Below are 26,462 nucleotides of genomic sequence, written 5' to 3'. Positions count from 1 at the left end.
GGGGATGTGAGGGCGGAGCTAAATGGGGCGGAGCCCGGGGCGAGGGCGAGGCTAATAGGGGAGAAGCTGAGGGGGAGAGGGCGGTGCTAAACGGGAGGAGCTGTGGGGGACGAGGGCGAGACTAAGGGGCGGAGCTAAGCGCGAGGAGGTAGGGGCGGGCGGGGGCGGAGCTCAGAGGGGCGGGGCCTGATCTTTTCCGGCGGCAAGGCTGGTGTTCGCGCGCCAGTTCTGCGGATGTTGCTTGGCAGCTGCAGGGCCGCCTCAGGGCTCGAGGCGAGGGCTTCTTTCGCTTCCCGGGGCCATGGAGCGGCTGACGTTGCCTCCCGGCGGCGCGGCGGCGGTAGACGAGTACCTGGAGTACCGGAGGTGAGCCCTTAATCTGCTTCCCGGGGCAGATTCCGTTCCCGGCTAAGTCTTTCGTCGTCGGAGCACAGTGGGGCGAGCAGGGATCCGGCAAGAGCTTTAGGGTTCCGGGAGTCCGTTCCTGGGCTGTTCGGGAGGCCTGGATTAATTTCACATTTTCTCTTCTGTAATTAAATATACCGACAGACGGTTCTATTTTGTAATGAGTCTCTTCTGAGACCTCTTAAGTCTCACCTGACAAGAGGGATGATTAACGACTTTTCTAGTGGGTCCTTTTTTGTTTCTCTTAGTGACAGTTGAAGCAGTCGGGACCTATAAAAGTTAGTAGACGTCAGTTTGCACATTTAATTCAGTGATGGGTAAGTCGTGAACTGATGAATGCACTGCCAACCCTAGGGAGATGGTTTTAGGACTTGGTTTCAGAGATTTCTCTTTGAAGCAGGGGGCACAGCTGCTTGCTCCTTTGGCTCAAGGTTGCACTAAAGCTGATACATCTGCCTCCAAGTTCCTATTTCCTAAGTTTCATTTTGGCAGTTGGGAAACTGGGAAAATGGGGTTTACAGACGACTTGTCAGGAGTATGTGTGAACAAAGGAAAGGCCAGAAGTGTGGAGCTTCCCCCAAGTCATTTGGGGGCATCTATCTAGGCGGTTGGGTTTCCTGGAATACTGCTGCATTAGTGTAGTTTTGGGTAATGTTTAGAACGTCCTGAAGATTTTCACCAGGAAATTTGAGATGTAACAGCTTGACCATTCTATCTGTCACGTTTCTAATGCTATGATAAAACATCACGGTCGAAAGCAACTTGAGAAGGAAGGGGTTGATTTTATTTACAGCTTGAAGTCCATCATCTGGGAAATTCAAGGCAGGAGCTAATGAAGTGCCCATGGAGGGGTGATGCTTGCTTTGCAGCTCAGGGCTTGCTCAGCCTGCTCTTTTTATTTTTTATTTTATTTTATTTTATAGCACTCTAGACACTGCCTAGGAGTGGCACTGAGCACATGACCTGGGCCTTTCTACATCAATCAGCAATCAAACTACAGGCTTGCCCACAGGCCAATCTAGTCAGGGGCATTTTCTCAATTGAGATTTTATATTTCTATGTGATTCTCAAGTTGGTGTCAAACTAGCTAGCACACAGTCTTCATGGCAGGTTTACCCATCACATATTCACCCTCTTACCTGTAGCGGGGCTGGTGTCATTCCTTTTGGCTCTCTGGCTTTCCCCTGGAGGAAGTCACTTGATCCTGAGGCTGACTGAATGAAGACTTACATATTTACAAACATGGATTGGACTTTCACTTGTCTCTTGTCCAGAAAATGCTAGGGACAGGCTTATGGGAAATTATTTGTGCAAGTGTAAGTATCATGGGACATGTCCCTTTAAGAGAGGTTATCATGTCCTTTAACCATCAGCAAGCTTTGGGCTCCTAGATAGAAAAGGGCTCTATGGGGGAGGCTCCTGAAATGATCTCCATCAGAAATAAACTTTCCAATGGTCAGTGGCCCAGGCCTGCAATTTCAGCCCTGAGTTCAAGGTCAGTCTAAACCACGTGTGGAGAGCCTGCTGAACAACTAAGGCCTGAGATGTAGCTCGGTGGTAGAACCATTGCCTAGCACTTGGGAGGCCTGGGTTCTGCAAACACAGAAAAAACACCAAACGAAGGCTTCTTTGCAGTTTTCTTTACCTTTGACTTAGCTTGGGTGGGAGGCGTGTGGAGGGGGAGTATACAGTCTTTCTACTCAAAGTGTCAGAAGGTGGGTCCACTGACATCCCACCTCACCTGGGGCTTACTCAGACTCAGTTCAGCAGAGAACAAGACGCACTGGAGACGATGGATGTACAATAAAGTCTGAGTGCTCAGGTTGGAAATGTAATTACCAGCATTGTCTTTAAAGGCTGCATTTGACTTAAGATCTTTCTGGTACTGTTGATATTCTTCAATGGCTATAGTAAAATCTTATCTCACAATAAGTTCATTTTTAAAAACTTTTGTGTGTATCTAGAATGTTTAAGCAAAGAAGAGAAAAATCAGAGAATAAAGGAGAGAGCCAGAGAGGGTGAGCATTTGGGAAGAGGAGGGACTGAGCACAGGCAGTGGACACAGGAGTGAAAGAGGACGGTACAAAACTGTTTTCCAGTCCTAACTCTGCCACAGACTTTTTTGTTTTCTTGGCAGATACGTGTGTAGAAATATATTCCATGCTGTAAGTATAAAATCTAATGTGAAGCTCACAGCTTCCTAAAGGGCATTCTAACATTGTAGCTTTGGGGCTGGTTAATTTCAGTGTGTGAAATTTTATTTGCAAGTTTATTAAAAAAAAGATTGTGTTGATTGTATAGCTTATAAATTGGGTTTCTATTTTCTCTTCTTCCTTTCTTCTTCATTTTCTTTTTTCTTTTCTTTTTTTTTTTTGAGACAGGGTTTCTCTGTGTAGCTTGGGCTGTACTGGAACTTGCTTTGTAGATCAGGCTGGCTTTGAACTCAGATTCTGCCGCCACTCTGCTTCTTGAGTGCTGTGATTATGAGCATTTGGTTTTCGATCTTCTACAGCAACCAGCTATTTCAAAGCATTGAGAAGTATGTAATGTACAAAAAAATCACATAAACATTCTATAAATAACACTTCAACCAATATGTAAAATAAGTAAATAAATAAAGTTATTTTAAAAAAGAAATTAAAGGGAGATATTTTCAAAGAGAAATTTCTTTTACTTTAAACAACTGAAAAAATTTTTAATTGTATTTTTCTTTCTTTTAGCAAAACATTTTTTCCCCATAGAAATAGTTTTCTTTTTCTTAAGATTTTGGAATCTTATGAAACTTCAAAATATCTGATCACCCATTATATACCATGACTTTGAGCTTGTGTAAATCAAAGCATTTCAAGGTTTTCAGAGCTCACATGACTTTCAGCTTCTGTCCAGAGGTCAGGTAGGCCAAAATGTTATGTTGACTTTTGCACTGATAGAGTTTTAATTTTAGGTACTATTTCGTTTGTTTGTTTTGTTTTTTTGAGACATGGTTTCTCTATGTAGCTCTGGCTATCCTGGAACTTACTCTGTAGACCAGGGTATCCTTGAACTCACAGAGATCTGCTTGCCTCTGCCTCCCGAGTGCTGGGATTAATGGTGTTTTAAAATGGTGAAAACAGGGCTGGAGAGATGGCTCAGTGGTTAAGAGCACCGCTTGCTCTTCCAAAGGTCCTGAGTTCAATTCCCAGCAACCACATGGTGGCTCACAACCACCTGTAATAGAGTCTGGTGCCCTCTTCTGGCCTGCAGGTATGCACACAGACAGAATATTGTATACATAATAAATAAATAAATATTTAAAAAATGGTGAAAACATAACTTTTAGCAGTTTAAGCTCAAGATTTTTATTTTCTCCAGACAGGGTCTTGCTGTGTATTTCAGGCTGGCCTCTAATTCATCTTCCTCCCTTAGCCATTTCAGATGGGATTTCGGGAGGACACCACATCTGGTTTTGGATCTAGATTTTAATGAATGAATGTTTGTTTCAGAATTAAGGAGAGACTGAAATGAGTAGTGATAACCACTGATAGACCTTGATCAGTGTAGAGTCACCTTTCTGCTGCTGTGATGAATGCCATGAGCAAGAGAAGTTGAAGAAGGAAGGATTTGTTTGGGCTTATGGTTCCAGAGGGGTTAGAGTCCATTATGGTGGGGATCATGGCATGGTGGCATAAAAAAGGAAGGTGGCTGACCATTTTTTGTCTGCACACAGGAAGCAGAGACAGACAGAACAGAAAGTGGAGAAAAGCTATAATCTCTTAATGCTGGCTTTGAGCAATGTACTTCCTCCAGCATGAGTGTACCCCTAAAGGTTCCATGACCTCACCAAACAGTCCCCACCAACTGGGGACCAAGTGTTCATATACATGAACCTATGGGGACATTTCTCATACTACCACAATCAGTGAAGTCATGTTTAAAAATTGTTACCTACAATCTTTTATATGGGAAGAGAATGGAGAAAAAATTTCTTTCTTCAGACATCCCTGGGTTCATGGCAAAAGTACCTAAAATAAAAGGAAGATTGACAAGGGAAACACAGAGTCAAGTTTATGTGGCATGGGAGTGAAAAAAAAATAAACACACAGGAAATACTGTAACTTTATGCTTAGGTTTGTGGAATGGGGACCACCCAGAGAGAAACATGACCCAAGGACAGCAGGGTATGACCTAATGACAACGAACTGGGGAACTTAGTAAGGCCTGTTTGTCTAGATTCATCTGTAAGTATGTGGGTAGAAGGAGGCTCCTCCTGGAACAAGGAGCAGGACCCGTTTCAGGGAAGGCTATTTGGGAAGGTGGGAATAGCAGTCCTGCTTTGGCTGTTTGCTCAAGAAGGTGCTTGCCAAGTGTCGGGGGAGGTGTGTGTGGTACATCCTGAACTCCATCAGATGCAGCAGTTTTATTGTTACTGTTTGCAGTTTGACTGTATTTGTGTTGAAAGGAAAAATCCAAAGTCAAAGCTACTTTTCATTTAAATATGCAAAAATAATTTAATTTTAAAGTTTAGTATTTTGGGCCTGGAAAATTCTCAGGTTATAAGAATACTTGTTGTTATAGAATTGTTGGTGAGGACGATGGAGGGAAACTGTTTACTCCTGAAGAGTATGAAGAGTACAAGAAAAAAGTCCTCCCCATGCGTTTACAGAACAGGCTGTTTGTGAGCTGGCGGTCACCAGCAGGCATGGACTGTAAACTGATCGGCCCGGAGACACTGTGTTTTTGTACACATAGGTAAGATATTGCATCATTCGTTTTTTAAAAATTTTATTTTTACTTATGTATATGTGTGTGTCTCTGGTGGATATATGTACGTGAGTGCAGGTGCCTTTGAAGCCAGAGGCGGCAGATCTGCCTGGAGCTGGGGTTACAAATGGTTGTGAGCCACCCGAGAGAGGTGCAGGGAACCGGATTCTGCAGGAACAGTGGGCACACTCAACTGATGAGCCGTCTCTACAGCCCACTTAGCGCTTGTTTTCTGATGGCTAGAAAATGAAAGTTATTGCAAAAACATGTCTTCCTCCTATAAATAACAGTGCGATGATTAAGAAGCATTTGATGCCAGCATTTACATAATGCACTAGGATTATGTAAAGGTTTTTAAACGTATAATAAACTCCCGTACTGTGTTAAAACTCATCACAGGGTCTGTCACCATGAGCAACTCTTGTCTTGCCATTGGCAAAACCAGGATGGTGTTTGTCCAGAGGTCTTTCTGTGTGGCGAAGGTAGCACCTACTGGTCCCATTATTAGAAAAATAGGATGTGGGGTCACACTGACCCGCGCTGGTCAGACTACTCATCCACCAATAGACCCACTTCTCCTCAGGATTACGAATCACTCTTTACATCCGCGGGGAGCTGGGTTGGTGTCTTCCACTCTGTATTTGCTGGCTCAGTTCTTTGGAGAGGGCCCCATTATGCAGTCCAGGCTGGCCTGGAACTTGCTGTGCAGTAACCCCAAGTAGCCTCAGACTCATGCTACTCCTGTCTGCCAGCTGCTGGGATGATAGGTGCAACCACCATACCTGACCTTACCTGAACAGACAAAAAAATACAAGTTCTTTTGACTTCAAATGGTTGTGTTCAAGAACATCACTGAGAGAAGAGACATGAGGGGCCAGTCATGATGTGTGTTGTTTGTATTCTTGTGCAATACATTCCTTCAGATTTTTCTATCATCTCACAATTGTAAATAGCAAAATGACCAAAGTGCATTGTAAAAAGTACAAAATTAAAAATCCACCGAACCTAGTACTTTTTCTTAGGGACCAGGTTTAACTTTTTGTTCTAAGGAATCCATCGAAGGGGAACCGCCCTGCTTCAACAGCAACTTGTGAGGCTCTTTCTGAGAGACTCTTTGTTTAGTTGCTATTTACAGAGTTGTAGTTTGCCAGAAGTTGTTAGGCAGTTGCTAGGATGAGTAATGTGTAGACTGGCTTCAGACTCACCTAGAAACCATAACTAGAAGCACTGTGGGGGACTGGAGGACGATGGGTACATGCTGATATCTGTCAAAACTGAAGGGCTTGGGCAAATGTATGGTCGTCTTATGATTTATGCTTGTGAATGTCTAGTGCCAGTTTCTGTGTGGAATTTGTGCAGTCTGGAAATGGCCCTCGAAATCCAACCCAACGATGATGAAGAAATTTCTCTGTGGTATTCCTCACTTAATGAAATTCCTGTCCCACACATATTTTTCTTTTTATAAAACTGAAACATGCTTATTAAGAGAAACAGGGCATATATAGAAAGTAGAACACTCACCACCCGAAGCCTGCTGCTGTTAGTGCTTCCCACTTTGCCTGTATAATTTCTCTTTGCAGTGTTCACTTAGTTGTGTTCTGTGCGTTCATCACACAGCACTGTCTTTTCACGATGGAATCGCAGGAAGTGTGCATGCATGTGGCTCTTAGCAGTCTCGAGGCAGGGCTCCAGTAACTGGCCCATGTCTCAGCTCGCCCACTGCTGTTCTCCAAACTGTGAGTGAGACTCCAGGCAGAAAGGCAGGTTACAGGAGTGGGGACTCCAATTGCTGTTCTTCCCTTGGCTTTAACCAATCTAAATTCTAAATATTTTATATATAGTATTGTGATTCTCTGGTTTTCTTTTGTCTAAAGAGAGGGTTTCACTCTCTTTAGCTAAAAAAAACCTACTTTCTAGTAATGGATTTGCCCATTCCCTTTTTGTCTATTATACATAAATATCTACTAGTATGTGTACTATTGCCAACACTGCCTTTATGTGAAACCCTTATTTATATGTGAAATTATTTACTTGAGGTGTGTTTTCCAAAATTAATTTCTAGGGTGAAAGGATGGAATTTTTAAAGTTTCTTGAAACATCAAATGGAACTGGTTGTTTTGTAATAATCTCTTTTCAAAAACTCGAAAGATTTATTTTTTATTATTTTATGTGTATGCAAAACAAAAAACACACAACTTAAAATACTTTATCAATACCATTACTTCATTTTGATGTTGAAAGTTAAAAATTAAATTATAGTTAAGTAAATATTAATATTTTATTAAATTTATTTTAGGTTTAGATAGCAAAGCATAAAAATAAATTTAAGTGATGCACTTTGATGAAAACCATTGTTTTTAAAAAACCTTACATTTATATTAATTCATTCATTGTGTATGTGTGTGTATGTGTGTACATATGTGAAGTCAGTGGGTCCAGAAGAACAAACTCAGGATGGTAGGCTTTGCAGCAAGTCCCTTTATCCACTGAGGCATCTCTCAGGCCTTCTTAGTTTCTTGGTGTGCTAGGACACTCATTGTCTTGTACATAGCACGCAAGTGCTCTACCTACCTAACCTTACAAATTCCATATAATTTTACTCTGTGTGTGTGTGTGTGTGTGTGAGAGAGAGAGAGAGAGAGAGAGAGAGAGGGGACACAGACATACTGTGACACACTGTGGATGTGCAGAGGACAACTTGAGGGGAGCGATTCCCTCCTCCCACCATGGAGCTTTTAGATATCAAAATAGTCATAGTCGCGGCCGCGAACGCCTTTACCCTCTGAGCCATCTCACCACTTCCCTCACACTTTAGGTGTTTGATGGGGTCTTGTATAGCTCAGGCTGGCCTTAAGCTCATGATCCTCCTGCCTCCACTTTCTGAGTACCACTGCACCTGTCTTGATAGAAAGCATATTTTTTGTAAGGTGCTATTTTGTATGGCTGGTTATATTTTAGTCGTGGACCATTGGCTGAGTATACTTGATGCTTGGGTTTGATTTCCAGTATAGTCCCTATAAGAGGAGCTTTTTCATCCTTTGAGGATATGCATCCACACTGAAGAACTGCAATGACGAGTATTGTAAGGGAATTATATTCCTTTATACAATTGTAAAACTTCTTAAGTAACCAAAAATTAAAATCTGAAAAAGTGAAGACTACTGACCTACCAAAGCTGATAGAAATACTGAAAGTGGGAGCGGTTACTTTTACCTTATTAGTATGAATAACAAAAGATAAAAACGGAATCAAAATAATTACATATGCATTTAATAGGCAATACATTTTAATGTTTGACAATATCCAAATTGTGTGTTTCTATTTTTAAAAGGTATAAACAGCATAAAACTGACTTTGAAACAGTTCCACAGCAGCGCCCCATTGAGCTGCCTTGCCGAGTGACTGGGTGCCAGTGCAAGGCTTACCACTATGTTCCTCTGAATGGTACCCAGCCTGTTCGCTGCAGGTGCAAACACTTTGCTGATCAGCACAGTGCTGCACTTGGCTTCGCATGCAATTCCTGTAAGTTTCATTTTATACACAGTTGCAGACTGTTTTCAGTGTCTTTTTTCCTTCCCTTCCCTTCCCTTTTCTTCCCTTCCCTCCTTTCCCTTGCCCCTCCCTCCCTCCCTCCCTCTCTCCCTTCCTTCCTTTTGTTTTTTGTTATTTGTTTTTCGAGACAGGATTTCTCTGTAGCTTTGGAGCCTTTCCTGGAACTAGCTTTTGTAGACCAGGTTGGCCTCGAACTCACAGAGATCTATCCGCCTGTCTCTGCTTCCCGGAGTTCTGGGATTAAAGGTATGTGCCACCACCACCCGGCGATGGATTTTTGTAACAATTTATTTGGCTACAAAGCAAAATTCAATGGGTAGATACTCAATTCCTGGTATGATTTATAATAATAAACTTCAGTGTCATAGACTTTAAATGATTTAAGTAATAGGAATAGATTTTAAAGAATTACCACCTTATTAAAAGTTTTTTAAATTAAATTTAATGTGTCTGGGTGCTTTGTCTACATGCATGTCTGTACCACATGTGTGCTTGGTGTATGTGGAGGCCAGAAAAGGGTGTCATATCCCTGGAACTGGAGTTGTAGATGGTTGCGAGCTTCCGTGTGGGTGCTGGGAATTAAACCCAGGTCCTCTAGAAGAATCTCTCCAGTTGTGATTAAAGGTTGTCAATAACAGGAGAGATGGCACCACAGTAAAAAACACTGATTTTTAGTGGATCCAGGTTCAGTTCCAGCACCTACATGATGGCTTACAAAACATTGTGCACATTCATACATTCAGGAAAAACACTAATTTAAAATAAAATAAATAAGCCTAAAAATGACAAAAAATGTTTTTAATAATGAGAGTTTAGTCAACCTGGTTCCTTTTTGCTGGGGGGGGGGTTGGTGTTGGGGATTGATCCAAGGTCTCATGAATGCTAGGCAAGCCCTCTACCACTGAGCTACACCCACAGCCCTAAATTAATTCCTTATAGACTTTTAAAAGAGGAATTTTATAGGTAAAGAAGATGCAATAACCTGACAGACATTTTATATTTTCTGATTATGGGTGCTCAGCCAGTAAATCCTACTTGTAGCAGTTCCAAACCCAGAACAGATCTGAAGCAGTTCTGACTTCCAGAATTCTGGATAAAGGATACTCAACTGGAGATGCATTTTTACTGACAATAGCAGCAGTAAATGTGTTTCATCTGCCAAGAATGGAATTAGTTGCATAAAATTTAGGAGCTTTGGTTCCCATACACAGGTATAAGTGGTGTGAGCAGGTAAAGATTTTACATTATATGTTCTGGTCTCCATTCCACTATGGTTACTTTAAAAAGTTGTTTTTGTGTGTGTGTGTGTGTGTGTGTGTGTGTGTGTGTGTGCGTGCATGCATCTGGTGCTGGTAAAAGCCAGAAGAGGGCATTAGACCCCTGGCGCTGGAGTTACAGACAGTGGTGAGCCACCGTGTAGGTGCTGAGAACTGAAGAACAATGCATGCCTTTTACCCACTGAACCATCTCCAGACTTTATTTATTTCATTTTTTAGAACAGGGTTTTGCTGTGTAAACTAGTCTGGCCTGAGAGTTGTGATCCTCCTGTCTCAGCCTTCCAAGTGCTAAGCTTCCAGGAGTTCACCACAGTGCTCAGCTTTAGTGTAGCTTTTGAGGAAGAGGGTCTGCACTTTCTGGGACTCACGTTTTTAACTCAGTGTCCTTTGGGCCCAGTTGGTGTTTGAAACATTTCCCCCTTCAGTGTGTACTTAGCCACTTCAGCATCCCTAGAGTAGTCGTGACTGGAGATAAGAGATGCAGGCTTAAAGGACCTACCCCTAGCTGGCTTTGGCTAACATACATGTCTTAGGGTGGGCAGCTTAGCATTTATTAACGGCTTACCCTTTGTGTCTTAATTCAGGCTCCAAGTGTTCAGGCTTCCACAGCTGCTTCACTTGTGCCTGTGGCCAGCCGGCATATTCCCACGACACAGTGGTGGAAACACGGCAAGAAAGGTTGGCTCAGGGCAGACCAGTAGGACGGGATGTTCCTTATGCGGCAATGGGAGGTTTGACTGGTTTCAGCTCCTTGGCCGAAGGCTACATGCGCTTGGACGACAGTGGCATTGGTGAGTGAAAGCTTCTGAGGTGCACAAGGTGCACGGACAGTGTGATGAATTGGTACTTTTTTTTTTTTTTATTTCCTGAGACAGGGGTTTCTCTGTGTAGCCCTCCCTGGCTGTCCTGGAACTAACTCAGTTTGTAGACCAGGCTGGCCTTGAACTTACAGAGATCTGCCACCTGCCTCTGCCTCCCAATTGCTGGGATTAAAGGTGTGCACCATCACCACCTGGCCTTATTTAGCATTTTATTGTCATATTTTTTTCCAGAAAATTTTCCTTATTTGATTTGTGTTTTACAAAAATTGCTGTACTATACAACAAACATATTGTTATAGAAAACTTACAAAACACAAAAGATTATTCTGTCTGCAATACTTAATCCAAACCTGAGTCCTTCCATGTTCCTGTTTATTGAAGAAGCTGTTTGATATGATAGTTACTTGTTACTTTATTGTGTGAAACTTGCTATTGTTATGTTCCTGCTCTTTCTCCTCCCTCCTCAGTTTTCCTTTTCTTTCCTTTTCATCTTTTCTCATTGATCTATTCTTCCTGTTTGTGTTCATCTGTCAAAATTATGATACTTTATATATATTTTCTATTTTACATAATTATATAATAAATCACATAAACAAAATTTTCTGTAGATTGAATGCACATGATTATCTTAGGCTCATGCAACAGCTTCAGAAAACCCAAAGCAAGTACAAAATTGATGATGATGAAGGTTGAAGCTTCGTAGTGCTCTGAGTTGTTCCAACCTCTTCTCATGATCTCATTTATTAAAGCGAGTGTGTGTGGGTAAGTTAAGATTTCTGCTTTACCGATGAAGTATGGATATACTACATCAGCCGTCCTTCATCAGTTAGTAGGACTGGCTGCAACCTAGAGATTGCTCTGAACTCCTGGGTTTGCCTCACTCTTGTCTGTTTCTGTATAGACACCGTATTATTTTCATTACTGTGGGCTCACAGTAAATAAATGAATTAATTTATGATTTAATTTTACTACTTCAGAATATTCCTGACCAATTTTTAAAATTTTCAGAAATTTAGCCTAATTTTTTATAAAAACATCACAATATTTTAAAGCATATTGAAAATGCAGATTAATATTGAAAGAACTGATAGTTTATAATATTTTATCTTTATTGATTTGTGCTGTTCTGTGCAGACAAGTAGAATTCTGAAATTATTTTTCTAGAATGCACACACAATTCTTATTTCTATTTAATCTTTAAAATTTTTAAAAATTACATTTGTGCACCGTGTGTATGTATGTGTAGGCACACATGTATATGCATGAGAACACATATGGAGCCCAGACAACAACTCTTTGGAGTCCTTCTATCATGCGGAACCTCAGTCATGGGAGTTTTAGATAGATTTTCAGTACAGTTTGCAAATAATGATATTTTTGCTTCTCCCTAGGTGCTTCCAAATCCTTTTATTAATAGTTTTACAGCTGTACTGAATAGTGGTGGTGAATATTTGTCTAATATTTATTTAATTATCTAATTCTTTAATATTTATCTAATATTTATCTCTTGCGTCACTGCAGTGTAAAGAAAGAAAACCTTTTGTCTTAGCTTTCGTGTTCCCTTTCTGTTTCTGTGATACGACACCATTTCCTAGGCAACTTAGAAAAGAAAGTGTTTAATTTGGGCTTATGGTTCCAGAGGGTTGAGTCCACAGGGGGGAAATGAAGGCCTGACTTTAGGAATAGCTGAGAGCTTACATCTTGAGTCACAACTAGGAGGTAGAGAGCTAATGGGGGATGGCATGGCATTTGAAACCTCAAAGCCCAACCCCAGTGACACAGCTCTTCCAACAAGGTCACACCTCCTAATATTTCTCAGATAGTTTCATCAACTGGGAATACATTCAAACATGAGCCTATTGGCCATTCTTATTCAACCACCAAAACCCATGAGGGAGGGGTGGTAAGGGAAAGTGGGTGAGGAGAGGAGATCCAGAAGTTTCTGCCCTGTTGAAGGATCAGCCATGTAGAGTTCTAGACAGTGGTGCTCTCTGGCTGGGACTTAATTCCTTTGTGATTTAGAAGCAGCCCATAATCCCCAGCTCTCAGGAGAGTTTGACAGACAGCTGAGCCGTGAGATGATAGGTCTGCCATGCAGTCTACTGTAGTGGGGCTAAGGGGACCCCAGAGCATAGCTGAAGGTGGGTCCCCATCACTGGAAGATTCAGTATGGGAAGTGACAGGCACTGGAGCCTGGTAGAGTCTGCACTTGCAGTGAGAGCAAATGGGAGCCCATGAGGCCCTGTCTTATGCCAGCTCTTACCACTGGAGACCAGGAACCCATGCAGCAAGTAAGGCTGTACAGGCCCACTTGGACTGGGCCTCCCGTGTCCCCACCGTCACAGGAGGGTGTGGTGGAGATGGGCGGGGTTAGGGATTGGAAGAATGAGTGGTTTTCCTGAACTGTGTGCTTTAGGAGCTAAGACTAGCTTGCCAGCCAGTTAGACTGAAAGTTCATTAAGGAGGTGGTTTGTGAGGAAGGATGGTTTGATCTGTTTCTCTGAGCTTCCTTTTTGATTCAAGAGTCAATGCCTTTAGCAGTTGGTTTTTGTAGTTTGGGGCAGTGTGTGTTTCTTGTTCATTGAAGAAAGAACTTCCTTCATTTCTCATCTGTGGTTGTCCTAGTTTGCTTCTCTGCCCCCAAACAACTCGGAGAGGGAAGGGTTACAAGTGATAATCTGTCCTTGAGTGAGGCCATACAGAAACCTGGAGGCAGGAACTGAAAGACTGTGGAAGAATGCTTCTTACTGGCTTGCTTCCCATGGCTTGCTCTCCCTTATATAACTTAGGATCTTAGGGTAGGATGCATGCCTTTAATGCCAGAACTGAGGAGGCAGATGCAGGGGAACTCTGTGAGTTTGAGGCCAGCCTGTTCTACATAGACCCCATCTAACAAAACAAAACAAAACAAAACAAAAACTCCAAATACATAACCAGCCCAGGATCACTTGCCCAAGGATGACACCACCCACAGTGCACTAGGCTCTTCTCCACCAGTCTTTTTTTTTTTTTTAAATTAGGGTTTCTCTGTGTATCCCTGAAACTTGCTCTGTAGACCAAGCTGACCTTGAACTCAGAGATCCGCTTGTCTCTCCTTCCCAAGTGCTGGAATTAAAGGTTAATGACACCACCACCCAGCCAATCATTTCTTTCTTTCTTTTTTTTTAAAAATAAATGTATTTATTTTTATTTTGGTGTGTGTGTGTGTAAGTCACATGTATACAGGTGCCTTTGGAGGCCGGGGGAGGGTGTTAGATTCCCTGGAGCTGGTGATACAGGTGTTTATGAACTACCTAATATGGATTCTGGGGATTGAACTCAGATCCTCTGGAAGAGTAATGCTCTTAACCACGGAGCCATCTCTCCAGCCCCAACAGTCATTTCTAATTAGGAAGTGCAAAGACATGTTGTCAGGACAGTCTGATAGAGGCATTCCTCAGAAGATGCTCCCTCTTCTCAGATGACTCTAGTTTGTGTTCAGCTGATGAACACTGCAGATCACTGGTTTTCTAGTAAGGAGTGGTTTAGAGGTCCAGTTTGCCTCATACTGAATGCTGTTTTAGTATTTTATAACTATATTAGGTCTGATACTTATTTCTGGACATACGTATATAATATTTTTTCCTTTGGTGGAAACGTTTATGAGAAATGCAAAATACTTTTTAAAGCTATTTTTTCTTTGTGTGGTAGATAAGAATTTAAAATAAAAATTCATTGGGCTGGAGAGATGGCTGAGTGGTTAAGAGCACTTGTTGCTCTTGCAGAGGACCTGGGTTTGATTCCCAGAATTAACATGGCAGATCACAACTGTCTATAACTCCATTTCTAGGGGATCTAACACCTGGGCACCAGACATACACATTACACAGACATACATGCAGGCAACACACTCATACACAGAAAATAAAAGTAATTTAAAATAAAAATTCCTGTTCGTTTACTTGTGCTTGTCGTTTTTTGATTTTGTGTATTCTTTTGAGTTGGGGTCTCACTGTACTCTTTAAACTGTCCTAACGTTTCACTTCCTAAGTATGGGATTATAGACATGGACTACTTCGGCAGCTACAATTCACAGGACTTCTCTAGCAGTTCTGCTGATGTTCTGATCTATAGAAATGATGAATTGCGTCTATCTTTATGGAGAGAGAGTGATTTCCATCCTCCGGATCTTCTGTTCCCAGGTGCACCCTCAGCTGCAGTTTTGGACTCCCCGGTTTCAGCCATGGACCACCCATTCCTAAGAGCCTTGCAAATGCCATCTCCTTCTGCTTCACAGACACTAACAGATGGTAATGAAGGTAAAAGAAGTACTTTTGGGTGTACAGTATAACAATATGGAGCTTTGATGTGCTTCCCAGGCGACAGACCAGGCTAAGGGCTGCACCAGTGTCTAATTTAGTGAGCTGGTGAGTTTTTACTGGGGTTACTAACAGGAGCGTGGTGAGGAGCAGGGGATAGCTCAAGAAAGCTACTTTACCGGAAAGACCCAAACTCAGGACAACCCACAGTTGGGGATCTCTTCCACAGTCTGGCTGTCTCTGCCCACAGCAGCTGTTTACTCCTGTTATTCAGGGCTAGGAGAATCTTGGGAATTCTCATTTTTCTCCAGTGGTGACCTTTTGTTTACCTCCTATTTCCCTGTGAGGCTGTAAAGGAAAAGCCTCCTCCAGCCTCCTGCAGGCAATGTTTCGGTTTGGAAGGAATGTTACAATTCCCAGGAACCTGGGTCTATGCATTGAGTTCAACCCCACTCCAGCACTCACACAGACACACACAAAAACGATTTTAAATTCCTTTCAGAACACTAAACCAACTATTGGTTAATTTTTTACAAAATAAACACCATGAAAGATGGTTAAACTATTTTAGTTCTGGAACTTTCAAAGCAGTTAGTATCATTACTCATTTCTATGGTTGCCTATGGACAGCCTCAATAGTGTACAATGCTATATATTATCTCATAAGGTATAATGTGGATTCTAGTTACATCCTAAAAATAGTTGGAAAATAAGTGTATTTGAGTGTGTGTGTGTGTGTGTGTGCGCGTGTGTGGAGTTCTGAGGACAACTTGCTGTATGTGTGTGTGTGGAGTTCTGAGGACTACTTGCCCTGTGTTTGTGTGTGTGTGTGCCGCACGCGTGCGTGTGGAATTCTGAGGACAACTTGCTGAAGTTAGCGCTTTTCTTCCAACACATGTGTCCTGTGAACACAACTTAGGTTGGTGACAAGTACCTTTCCCTATCAAACCATCTGTTGTTCCTCTCTTTTACTTTCTGATACAGTGTTGGAGCCTAAACTAGCTTGGATTGCTATGTAGGTAGCCCAGGCTGGCACCCATTTGAACTCTTCCTGCCTCTCTCAGTGACTTGGATTTATGTATAAGCTCTGTGCCTAGTTCTAGGTTACTCAAATGGAATAGCCATATGGTGTTGTTTGATAGGAACCAATTGAATATTTAGAGAATGTTTGCCATGGAAAATCACTTTTGTGATGGAATTCTTGTTGAGAAGGAATTTAATATGTGGACCACTAGGTCATTTCCGGTTTGAATAATAAATTATTATTTCTTGGTATAAAGGAGTTCTGCCTCCTCCCCATCTCTTTCTGGAGGGGGCACATAATGTTATAAATACACGACTTGAATTTTTCTCTCTCGTTAGTAGGTCCAAGCAGACAGATTTCTTCCTTAAGGAAACCTGAAGAGGATGATATGGCTTACTTTGAAAGGCAATACCAGGAAAGGGTAAGTGTTTGCGGAAATCTACTTGCATAAGGCTTTATTTGAAACACAGACACCACTGAAGATTCAATCGAGTCTGTGCAGCATCACTGAAAATAGTTTGTAAAGGGCTAACTCACAGCTGGTATTGGGCTTTAAAGCTTCCTTAGAACAATTCAGATAGAAATAGCACTAGTGAGTAAATGGACTCATCTACCAGGTGATTTGTGAAACTCATAAATGTATTGATTCAATACAGAAGTAAAATAAACATCAACCAACTGCATATTTGTTAATTATGTGTATTGAATTTTTTATACATGATTTAAAGTTTTTTTTTAAAATTTTTTTATGGTTTTTTTTTATATTTAAAAATTTCCATCTCCTCCCCTCCACCTCCCCCTTCCCTCCCCTCCCCTCCACCCATACCCCCCCTCCCTCTCCAGGCCAAGGAGCTATCAGGGTTCCCTACTCTATGTTAAGACCAAGGTCCTCCCAACTCCCCCCAGGTCCAGGAAGGTGATCGACCAAGCTGGTTAATGAGTGCAGGGGTGCAGCTGGGTAGGAGGAACACATTCTAATGTTCTGCAGCATACCAGGATGCAGTGACTGTACTTCAAAATGGCTAGCAGAGAGGATTTGAATGGCTTTAAAACAAAGAAGTGGTATATGTTTGAGGTAATAGATATGCCAACTACCTTAGAGGAATTATATGTTTTATGCTGATATTGGACCACATTGTACCTCGTCAGTATACATAATTAACTAAAAACTGCACATAGATGAGACTCTCGTTTTACTTTCTGTTGTCACCCACATGATGCCTAGCTAAGCTCACCATGAAATGGAGGATCTAGAAGTAGAATATTAAATAAATCCAATGCAAGAGCACAGGAGGTGAAAAGAGAACAAGATTACCTCAGCTGCCTCCATGAGGAATCCTGAAGTTGGGGGCCGGGTTCTGAATTTGGGAAGGGGCATCCTGGACACAATTTAGGCCAGAGATAAATGACGGACCGTTTTGCAGTGATAGAAACTATGTCTGTGCTATAATCACTTATAATTTGTGACTGTATAAGTCTAAACTTAAATAAAATTAAAAATGAAACAATTTTCCTTAGCTACACTAGCCATGGCTTAAGTTCTCAATAGCCACAGTGTCTAGCAGCTCCCACGGGGACAGCAAAGATACACCTACTTTCCACCACTGCAGAGTTCTTTTGGAGTGCTCTGTCAGGATTACTTTAACAAACTGTGTAAACTAAGTAGCTTATAAACAATAGAAGCTTACCAAGTTTTTGAGGCCAGGAAGTCTTAAGTGAAGATATTTGCAGATTTGGTATCCTGTGAGGACTGCCTTCCAGTCCATATTTGGTACCTTCTTGGTGTGTGGTTGTGAACGAGGTAAGGCAGCTAGCTCTCTGGCATCTTTTTCTTTTTCTTTAAAATTGATTTTTATTGATCTCTACATTTTTCTCTGCTCCCCTCCCTGCTTTTTCCTTCCCCTTCAATCCTCTCCCAAGGTCCCCATGCTCCCAGTTTACTCAGGAGATCTTCTCTTTTTCTGCTTCCCATGTGGATTAAATCTATGTATTTCTCTTATAGGGTCCTCATTGTTGTCTATGTTCTCTGGGATTGTGATTTGTAGGCTAGTTTTTTTTTTTTGCTTTATGTTTAAAAACCACTTATGAATGAGAACATGTGATAATTGTCTTTCTGTGTCTGGGTTACCTCACTCAAAATGATGTTTTCTAATTTCATCCATATGCCTGCAAAATTCAAGATGTCATTATTTTTTTCTGCTGTGTAGTACTCCATTGTATAAATGTACCATATTTTCCTTATCCATTCTTCGGTTGAAGGGCATTTAGGTTGTTCCCAGGTTCTGGCTATGACAAACAAAGCTACTAAAAACATAATTGAGCACATGTCCTTGTGGCACAATTGAGTATCCTTTGGATATATACCCAAAAGTAGTATTGCTGGGTCTTGAGGAAGGTTGTTTCCTAATTTTTTTGAGAAATCGCCACACTGACATCCAAAGGGGCTCTACCAGCTTGCATTCCCACCAACAATGCAGAAGTTTTCCCTTTTCCTCACATCCTCTCCAGCATAAGTTGTCATCAGTGTTTTTGATCTTGACCATTCTTACAGGTATAAGATGGAATCTCAGAGTTGTTTTGATTTGCATTTCTCTAATGACTAAGGATAGCATTTCCTTAAGTGTCTTTCAGCCATTTTAGATTCCTCTGTTGAAAGTTCTCTGTTTAGGTCTGTACTCCATTTTTTTTATTGGATTATTTGTTCTTTTGATGGCCAATTTCTTGAGTTCTTTGTATATTTTGGAAATCAGACCTCTGTAGGCTGTCATTTTGTCTTGTTGACCGTGTCCTTTGCTTTACAGAATCTTTTCAGTTTCAGGAGGTCCCATTTATTAATTGTTTCTCTCAGTGTCTGTGCTGCTGAGGTTATATTTAGGAAGTGGTCTCCTGTGCCAGTGCTTTCAAGTGTACTTCCCACTTCCTCTTCTATGAGGTTCAGTGTGGCTGGCCTTATGTTGAGGTCTTTGATCCATTTGGACTTGAGTTTTGTGCATGGTGATAGATATGGATCCTTTTCCATTCTTCTAGATGTTGATTTGGCATCTTTTTCATTGACACCAACTGCACTCCTGAGTGCTTGCCTTCATAGCTGACCTACTACCGAAAGTTCACACCTCCTACTGTCATCTGTCAACATATTAGTTTGGCAGGGGTACAAACACTTGGGGGCATAGCTAAGGGAAACATCGCTGAAAGCCTTCAAGGTGAGTTAAAAGGCTGTTTTTATAGCACTATTGAGGGCAGGATTTATAATCCAATCAATCTTCATTCTTGGGACACATACTTACAGGTTAACTTTAGTTTTTCTGGGTTCTCAAACTCCCACCGCTCCCTGAATGGGCCTGGATAGTGCTGGCTGTGTTGAGAGCATGGCAGTGGCGTTTGTTTGCCGGCAGGTAGAGTGGAACTCATATTTATGAATGTTTTGTTACTTATAAGTAAACCTGCATTAATGAATGTATGAGATGCAGTTTAAAACTTTCCAGCCCGGGTGATGAATTGTTTCCTGAAACAGTTTTCATACTCCTTGTAGTGTAGTTAATGGAATATTAAAGTGAGACATCCACACTGAAGTGCTCTCCCTTGAGCTGGCATTTACTCCAGTAGGAAGCTGTGTTGGATGTTTCAGGGCTTTGTTCAAGAGCACTGTGTGTTGCCTCTATCCTTTGCTAATTATTTGGAACACTGGTATGGGGACTCTTAATGGTTAGTGGGAGTTGGCATTGACAGGTGGAGCTTTTGTGCTAACGTGGTTTACTCTCTGCTTTCAGAGAGTATTGGTAATGCTTTTACTTTGTGTCAGGTTAAATTGTTTTCTTCTGCTCTAATAAGACTTGGTCTTCTTTCCCCAAGAAAGTAGAATTTTATTTATGAAACTAGTACCAAGTGCTCACTAGGGCAAGATGTGTTGTTTGTGTTGGGACATTTAACAAAGCAGGACAGGGTCTGGGAAAGAGACAGCTTGCCTTTAGCTTGCTAAATGGATATTTGATAAGTACTGTTTGTCTTTTAATAATTGTCTTTCTTAAGTTTAATTTTTTTGAGCAGGGTTTTGTTATATGCTAATACCTTGAATTTACCATCATCTGGCCTCAGCCTTTAGCACGTTGGTGGTTCAGTGTGTGCCACTTTGCCTGGCTTTGCGAAATACTATTTCAAATGAGCACTGGCTGCTTTGGCCTTTTGCTTTTTTGGCATACCTTCTGCATTCCCCCTCCTTCTCATATTACTAAGAACTAACACTTAGTCTTAGATGAGATGAAAAAGGAGTAGGATTTGTTGAGCACTCATCTATAGATTGATTTTTGGGGAGAGTTGGGGGAACAGGGTATTAGGTAGCTCAGTGTGATATCACACTCAATATGTTTGAGAGACTGATTTTAAACTTCTGATCCTCCTGCCTCCATTTCCCAAATGCTGGAATTGCAGGCAAATGCCACCATTCCTAATGTATTAATTTTTTATTTCTGTGATAAAACATCATGACCAAGGCATTTTTTTAAATTGGGCTTACAGTTCTTGTAGCGTGATTTCTAATTGGTCTTAATAATAAAAGCCCAGAGTCAGATATTAGGGGGTAAAAGCCGAAAGATCAGAGAAGCAGAGCAGCCAGCTACTAGTTCTTAAATCTACAAAATCCTCAGACCAACTGGGGTATCCTGTGTCTACAAGTCCTCAGACTGAATACGGTGAGCTCCTGTCTCCTTCTGCCTTATATTCCTCTCTCTGACCAGCCATATCCCTTTCTGTCTCTACTTCCCTAATGCTGGGATTAAAGGTGTGTGACTCCCAAGTACTGGGATTGATTAAAGGTGAGAGCCACCACTGCCTGGCTCTGTTTCTCTTTAGACTGGATCAATCATGAGTACCTCAGGGTGGCCTTCAACTCCCAGAAATCCATCTGCCTCTGTCTCCCAAGTGCTGGGATTAAAGGTGTGTGCCACCACTGCTTGGCTTCTATGGCTGACTAGTGTGGCTAGCTCAGCACTCTGATCTTCAGGCAAGCTTTATTTGTTAGATCACAAAGAAAATATCACATTTCCTCCTTTTTGTCTAAAATAAAAAAGAAAGTTATAATTAATATAAAAACTATGTACAATAAGTACAATAACTATATATAATATATAAGGCAATCATTACATTAACAATGTCTAGTCCATTAGCATTTAACAAATTTAGAGAAAATACTCCATTATCTATCCTATTTTGGTGATTCCAAAAGGTTGTACCGAATTCATTTTGTATTCTAACTTGTATTGCCACATTTCTAAATGTCCTAGACAGGATCAGCAGGAGGGGAGATGGGGATAAACAAAATATATATGCAAATACCATTATGAAACCTATGTCTTTACATGATAATTAAAAACAAACAAAAACTAGCCTTTAATCCCAGCATTTGGGAGGCAGAGGCAGGTGGATCTCTGAGTTCTCAGCAAGCCTGGTCTACAGAGTGAGATCTAGGACAGGACAGCCAGGGCTACACAGAGAAACCCTGTCTTGAAAAACGAAATCCAAACCAAACCAAAACAATCCCCCGTACCCCATAAAAAGACTAATAAAAAGGTCCTATAATGCTGCCTTTGGATGGGGTGTCCTTTAGAGCCCCTCACATGGCCTGACTGACAGTGTGTGAGCGGTAGGAGGACATGGTGACTGAGGGAGATGCCAACCAAAGAGGAGGGAGGGGAAAATGGGAAGATAGATAGGTTACTTGGATTTTATTACTTGTAATTTGATGGATAGGATAAACTGGTTTTTACCAGGTTCTGGTTTTCCCTTGATCCTTTAGTCTCCCCTCGTCTTTCCCCCTCTTCTGTTTCCTTCTGTTCTGTCCTGTCCTTTCTCATTCCCTTTCTGCTGGAAATCAGACCTAAGTTTTCATACTTGCTAGGCAAGTTCTGCCACTGAGCTACACCGTCCTCTTGACTTTTTTTGGTTTCTTTTTAAAAATATATTTTTTATTTTTTGAGGATTTCATACATGTATATAATTTATTTTGGTCATATTTAATCTCTGTTCCATTTCCCCTTGGTTTCTTGGTATTTTGCTGTCACTTAAGCTCAAAGGTCCTGTTTCCACTTTTGGGCCCTTTATTTTTTGTTTGTCCCTTGAAGTTTGAGGCAGCGATGGTGTGCCTGGGAGTTGTCCTGAGTGGCGATGAAGAAGTAGATGTGCCTGTGTTATGGGGAGTCCCTGCTGTCATGGGAAGGTTCATGTTTCTCAGTTAGGCAGCTGCCACTTATGGTCCCCACTCTGGGATCCTAGGAACTCACCCTGAATGGTGCCGGTGTGCCACAGATGATCCTGCTGAATTAGGTTTATTCTGTAACTGCAGGAAACAGACAGGCCAGGCGCACTGTCAGGATTTTAAGCATTCAGAAATACTCCAGTAACATTTCAGATTTATTTTCATCTAAGGCAATATTAGTTTATATATTCTTCTTATCAAATTTCTGAAAAGCTAAAGCCAGTCATTTAAAGAATGCTGTCATGCCCCTTTAATGATCAGATTTTGGTGTTGGTGTTTAACAGTTAATAACTCTGGCATGACTATGCTAAATAAGGCATGACTAACAAGGTATGATATGTATAGCCTTTATTTAGGATAATTTAAAAATTTTATCATAAATGTTTTAAATTTACAGCTAAAAATGGAAAAATCTGCTAAGCAGAAAGGAAAAGCTCTGCTGCCACCAGGTACAAAACCTTCTTGAAGTCTGTTGGACAAGCCACCTTCCGGACACATCTCTGTTTATTTAAGTTTATTATCTCTCGATCTGCGTATGTTCTTATTGCATAAATATGTCCTTTTGAATTTTGTTTATCTTATTGAAACAAGTGAAATGAAGTTATTTTTGTCAGAATTCCTGACTTAGCACTTTCTATGCTTTTTAAATGTGGTCTACTGTGTAGCCCAGGCTGATGCTGAAGTCATGGTACTCCCGCCTCAGCACACGTATGCCTTCTCTCTCTCAGCGAGTTATGTTATTTTCATAGTATTAGAACCCTGAAACTAGGTAAATATTTTTAGCTTATTATATTTAACTTTTGTAGGCTACCTAGAAAATTAAGGATATTATTAAAGGTTTTAAACAAATAAATATGGGTCAGTTTTTTATTCAAAATGGAAAGTTAGAACCATTAGGTTTTACTTTTTAAGCTTTGGAATGTTAACTTATGTTTTTAATTAAAAATTATATTTTAATTACAAGTCTCTAATAAAATTATTTGATTTTTTTACATTGTCTTACAAACTTGTCCATTGGGTATAAGTGTATTGTACACCTGCTGTGTAGTGCGCGCGCACACACACACACACACAGACACACACACACACCCCTGTATGTTGTAAAATTTTAATTAAAAAGTAACCTAAGGCAGTTGTATGACAAATGACACTTGTCCTTCTCACAAGCCACCGCTGCTACCTTCCACTGACTCCAGATTAATAGTCAGGGCCAGGTCTTACTGCGCCCCATTGGGGAATAGTCTTTCCCTGAGGAGAATGGCATGTCCTGAATGGGACGCAGATCCTGGTCTAAGGGTGTTGGCTGGAACCCAGGACATAGGTCTGAGAGCAGATCTGGAGAATATGCTGGATCAAAGCGCGGGATGAAAAGAGACTAGAAGTAAGGTAGGAAAGGATGATGTGGAAGCACTCATAATGATATGCCATTTGGACTTTGATAAAGGTGCCTGCAGTTGGTCCTAAGAGACTGTAGGGATGGTGCGCAGAAGATATGGAATGCCCATATGGAGTTCAGAAGTTGTCTGACATAATACTGAATAAAGGGTCAGAAACTGAAGGGCGTGAGAGTGTTGAAAACAGAAGCAGCGTGGCTGTAGTGGATAAAGAACTTGTCACTGCTGAGTAGAGCTGGTGCTCTGCCCGCCAGGAGGCAAGGACCAACAGGCCTCAGGGTGCTGACCCTGCATGGTCACCCTGGTTCTGGGCAAGAACAGGGTATCTGAGATGAGTCTCAGTGGTAGTTCAGTATTTATGGTGCTTCAGAAACCAGGAACCTTGAACTAGACCAATGGCTCGTTGTCATAAGAATTTGCAAGTAAAGCTGTTTGGGCAAACACACACACACACACACACACACACACACACACAGTGACACTGAAGTTTGCAGTTATACTTCAGTGAATACATGTGTGATGGAGAGATGGGAAAAGATGGCAGAATGGAGTCACATGCCAGGTGGGAATAGGCAGAACTACAGACAGCAATGGTGACAGGTGTGGTACCTTCTTGCTGGCAGGGTGGTGTGCAGCAGCTTGGAGCTCAGGCAAGTGATGCCCAGTCGCACCATCTCCTTGGCTTTGAGCAATGGCAGGATGTCCAAGAGGGAGAATGACTCATTTCTGGACTGGGCCTCCTCGAAAGACCTCCACGGTTTGTGCTGCTGCCAGAGACTGAGGTGTCTGTGGTCCATGTTGTCGTCTCAGGCCATTTTGATGTCCCTGATCCTGGCTGCTGCTGGAAACTGTGTGGAAGTCCACGGTCTGTGCTGCTGCTGGCTGTTGTGCACAAGAAAGCCTTTTCTGCAGTAGCATGATTGACTGCAGAATGACTGAGAGTGAGAGATGCTGAAGGCTTCTGTGATAACCGCCCCCCCCACCACCACCACCAAACCCAGTCTAGACAGGAAGCCATTGAAGAGGGATTCCGAAGTCTGAAGTGTAGCTCTTCACACTTGATGACTTCTGTGGGGGTGGGGAGGGCTGGGGAAGGACTCGTGTGTGTGTGTGTGTGTGTGTGTGTGTGTGTGTATAGAGTTTCCTGGCTGTCCTGAAACTTACTTTGTAGACCAGGCTGGTCTCAAACTCACAGAGATCTGCCTGCCTCTGCCTCACAAGTGCTGAGATTAATTAAAGGCGTGTCCATCACCACCCAGTGGACTCAGTAAGGGGCTGGCTACTGGGAGTTTGGCCATCAATGAATATATGGACTACACAAATTGGACTTGGTGTATTTTTTCTTTTATTTGGGAGGGTCCAAGGGTGGGAGGGTGGACCTTGGGGGATTGGGAAATGAGTGTTATTGTGGTATATTATGTGAAATACCAAAATCAAAATATTATGTTGGAAAAGTAACCTGGAGAAGCTATAGTCTGAATCTTCTCTAGGAAGGCCTGGATGATACTCAACACTATGGTCTTCTGCAATAGCTGAGAATGTCCTGGAAACAACTCAGCAGGTCTGACCAATACAATTTAGAATTAGTGGAAGATACTGCCCTTATCCTGGACTCTGTCAGAGCAGATGGATAATGGAATATCAAGTGGGGGAATCTGACTGTCAGAGGCTTAATGTAACTAAATGGGCAACAAGGCATGAGTTTGATTAAATAAGTTCACGATACAAAGGGAAAGACAGTTAAGATATTTGAGGTATATAACTACTCCTGCCTCATCTCTCAAATACAACAAACCCAAATCCCAAACTGGTAACTGGCAAGCAGAAGGCTGGACCCTCTCCCATCGATCACTAAATGAGAAAATGCCTTACAGCTGGAACTCATGGAGGTCTTTCCTCAACTGAGGCTCTTTTCTCTGATGACTCTAGCTTGTGTCAAGATGTCACACACAGAATCAACCAGTGCAGGAAGGATCCTTACTATCCTCTGAAAAATCTTTCTGGGAAGATATTTACTAGAGCAACTATTCAGCGGATAAAGGTTAATACATTGTCAGTCAAGGACACAAAGGCACAGGATGTGCGTTAACAGATTCAAAAGGACCAAAAATATTCTGGCCCACTAGTTAAGAGTATTTTTTAACAAAAAGTTTTGTGTGTATATGCATATGTAGGAATGCCAACCCGTGTATATGAAGGACAGAGGTCGCCTGAGGGTGTCATTCCTCAGCAGCCATCGACCTTGGTCTTTGAGATAGGGTCACAGCCCTAGTGATCCTTCAGGCTCTGCCTCTCTAGCACTGGGATTCCAGAACGACCTGTTGTGCCTGGCTTCTTTTGTTTGTTTTGGGGGGTGCTGGAGATCAAATTCACGTTCTCCTATTTGATTGAGTGAGCTACCTCCTCAGTAGGTCCTTCCCAACTCCTATTTCTTCCTTCCTTTCTTCTTATTTAAAATTTCTGTTTTTAAAGCTGGGGAGCTTGTTTTGGTGGCCAGGTGCAATGGTTGATCTTGTCAGCTTGGAGGTATCTGGGATCAGCTAAGAGACTTGCCTCTGGATGAGGCAAGGGATTCCAGAAGGGATTAATTTAGGGAAGAGGACCCCACTCCTTCCTCAAAGTGGGCAGTGCCTTGCAATGGCCAAGAGACCTAAGGGAAAAGTGTAGCCTACCTGCTTTCCCTCCTTGCTGCTGAGTACCT

At 41.8% G+C, this 26,462-nt stretch overlaps 1 protein-coding gene across 1 annotated transcript; it reads left to right on the top strand.

Moving 5' to 3' along the window:
- Window positions 1-246: 246 nt before the first annotated feature.
- Window positions 247-23,330, top strand: Fam221a (family with sequence similarity 221 member A). Its single transcript, XM_038320093.1, has 7 exons — window positions 247-366; window positions 4,960-5,133; window positions 8,477-8,667; window positions 10,559-10,765; window positions 14,977-15,093; window positions 16,456-16,538; window positions 22,765-23,330. The coding sequence occupies exons 1-7, from the start codon at window positions 302-304 to the stop codon at window positions 22,831-22,833; spliced, it is 906 nt and encodes a 301-aa protein (XP_038176021.1). The 5' UTR covers window positions 247-301; the 3' UTR covers window positions 22,834-23,330.
- The last annotated feature ends 3,132 nt before the right edge of the window (window positions 23,331-26,462 follow it).

Source organism: Arvicola amphibius, chromosome 2 (assembly GCF_903992535.2).
Source record: "Arvicola amphibius chromosome 2, mArvAmp1.2, whole genome shotgun sequence".
Classification (NCBI taxonomy): Eukaryota; Metazoa; Chordata; class Mammalia; order Rodentia; family Cricetidae; genus Arvicola; species Arvicola amphibius.
The sequence above is the reverse complement of the archived record's forward strand: the minus strand, read 5'-3'. Positions and strand labels throughout refer to the sequence as shown.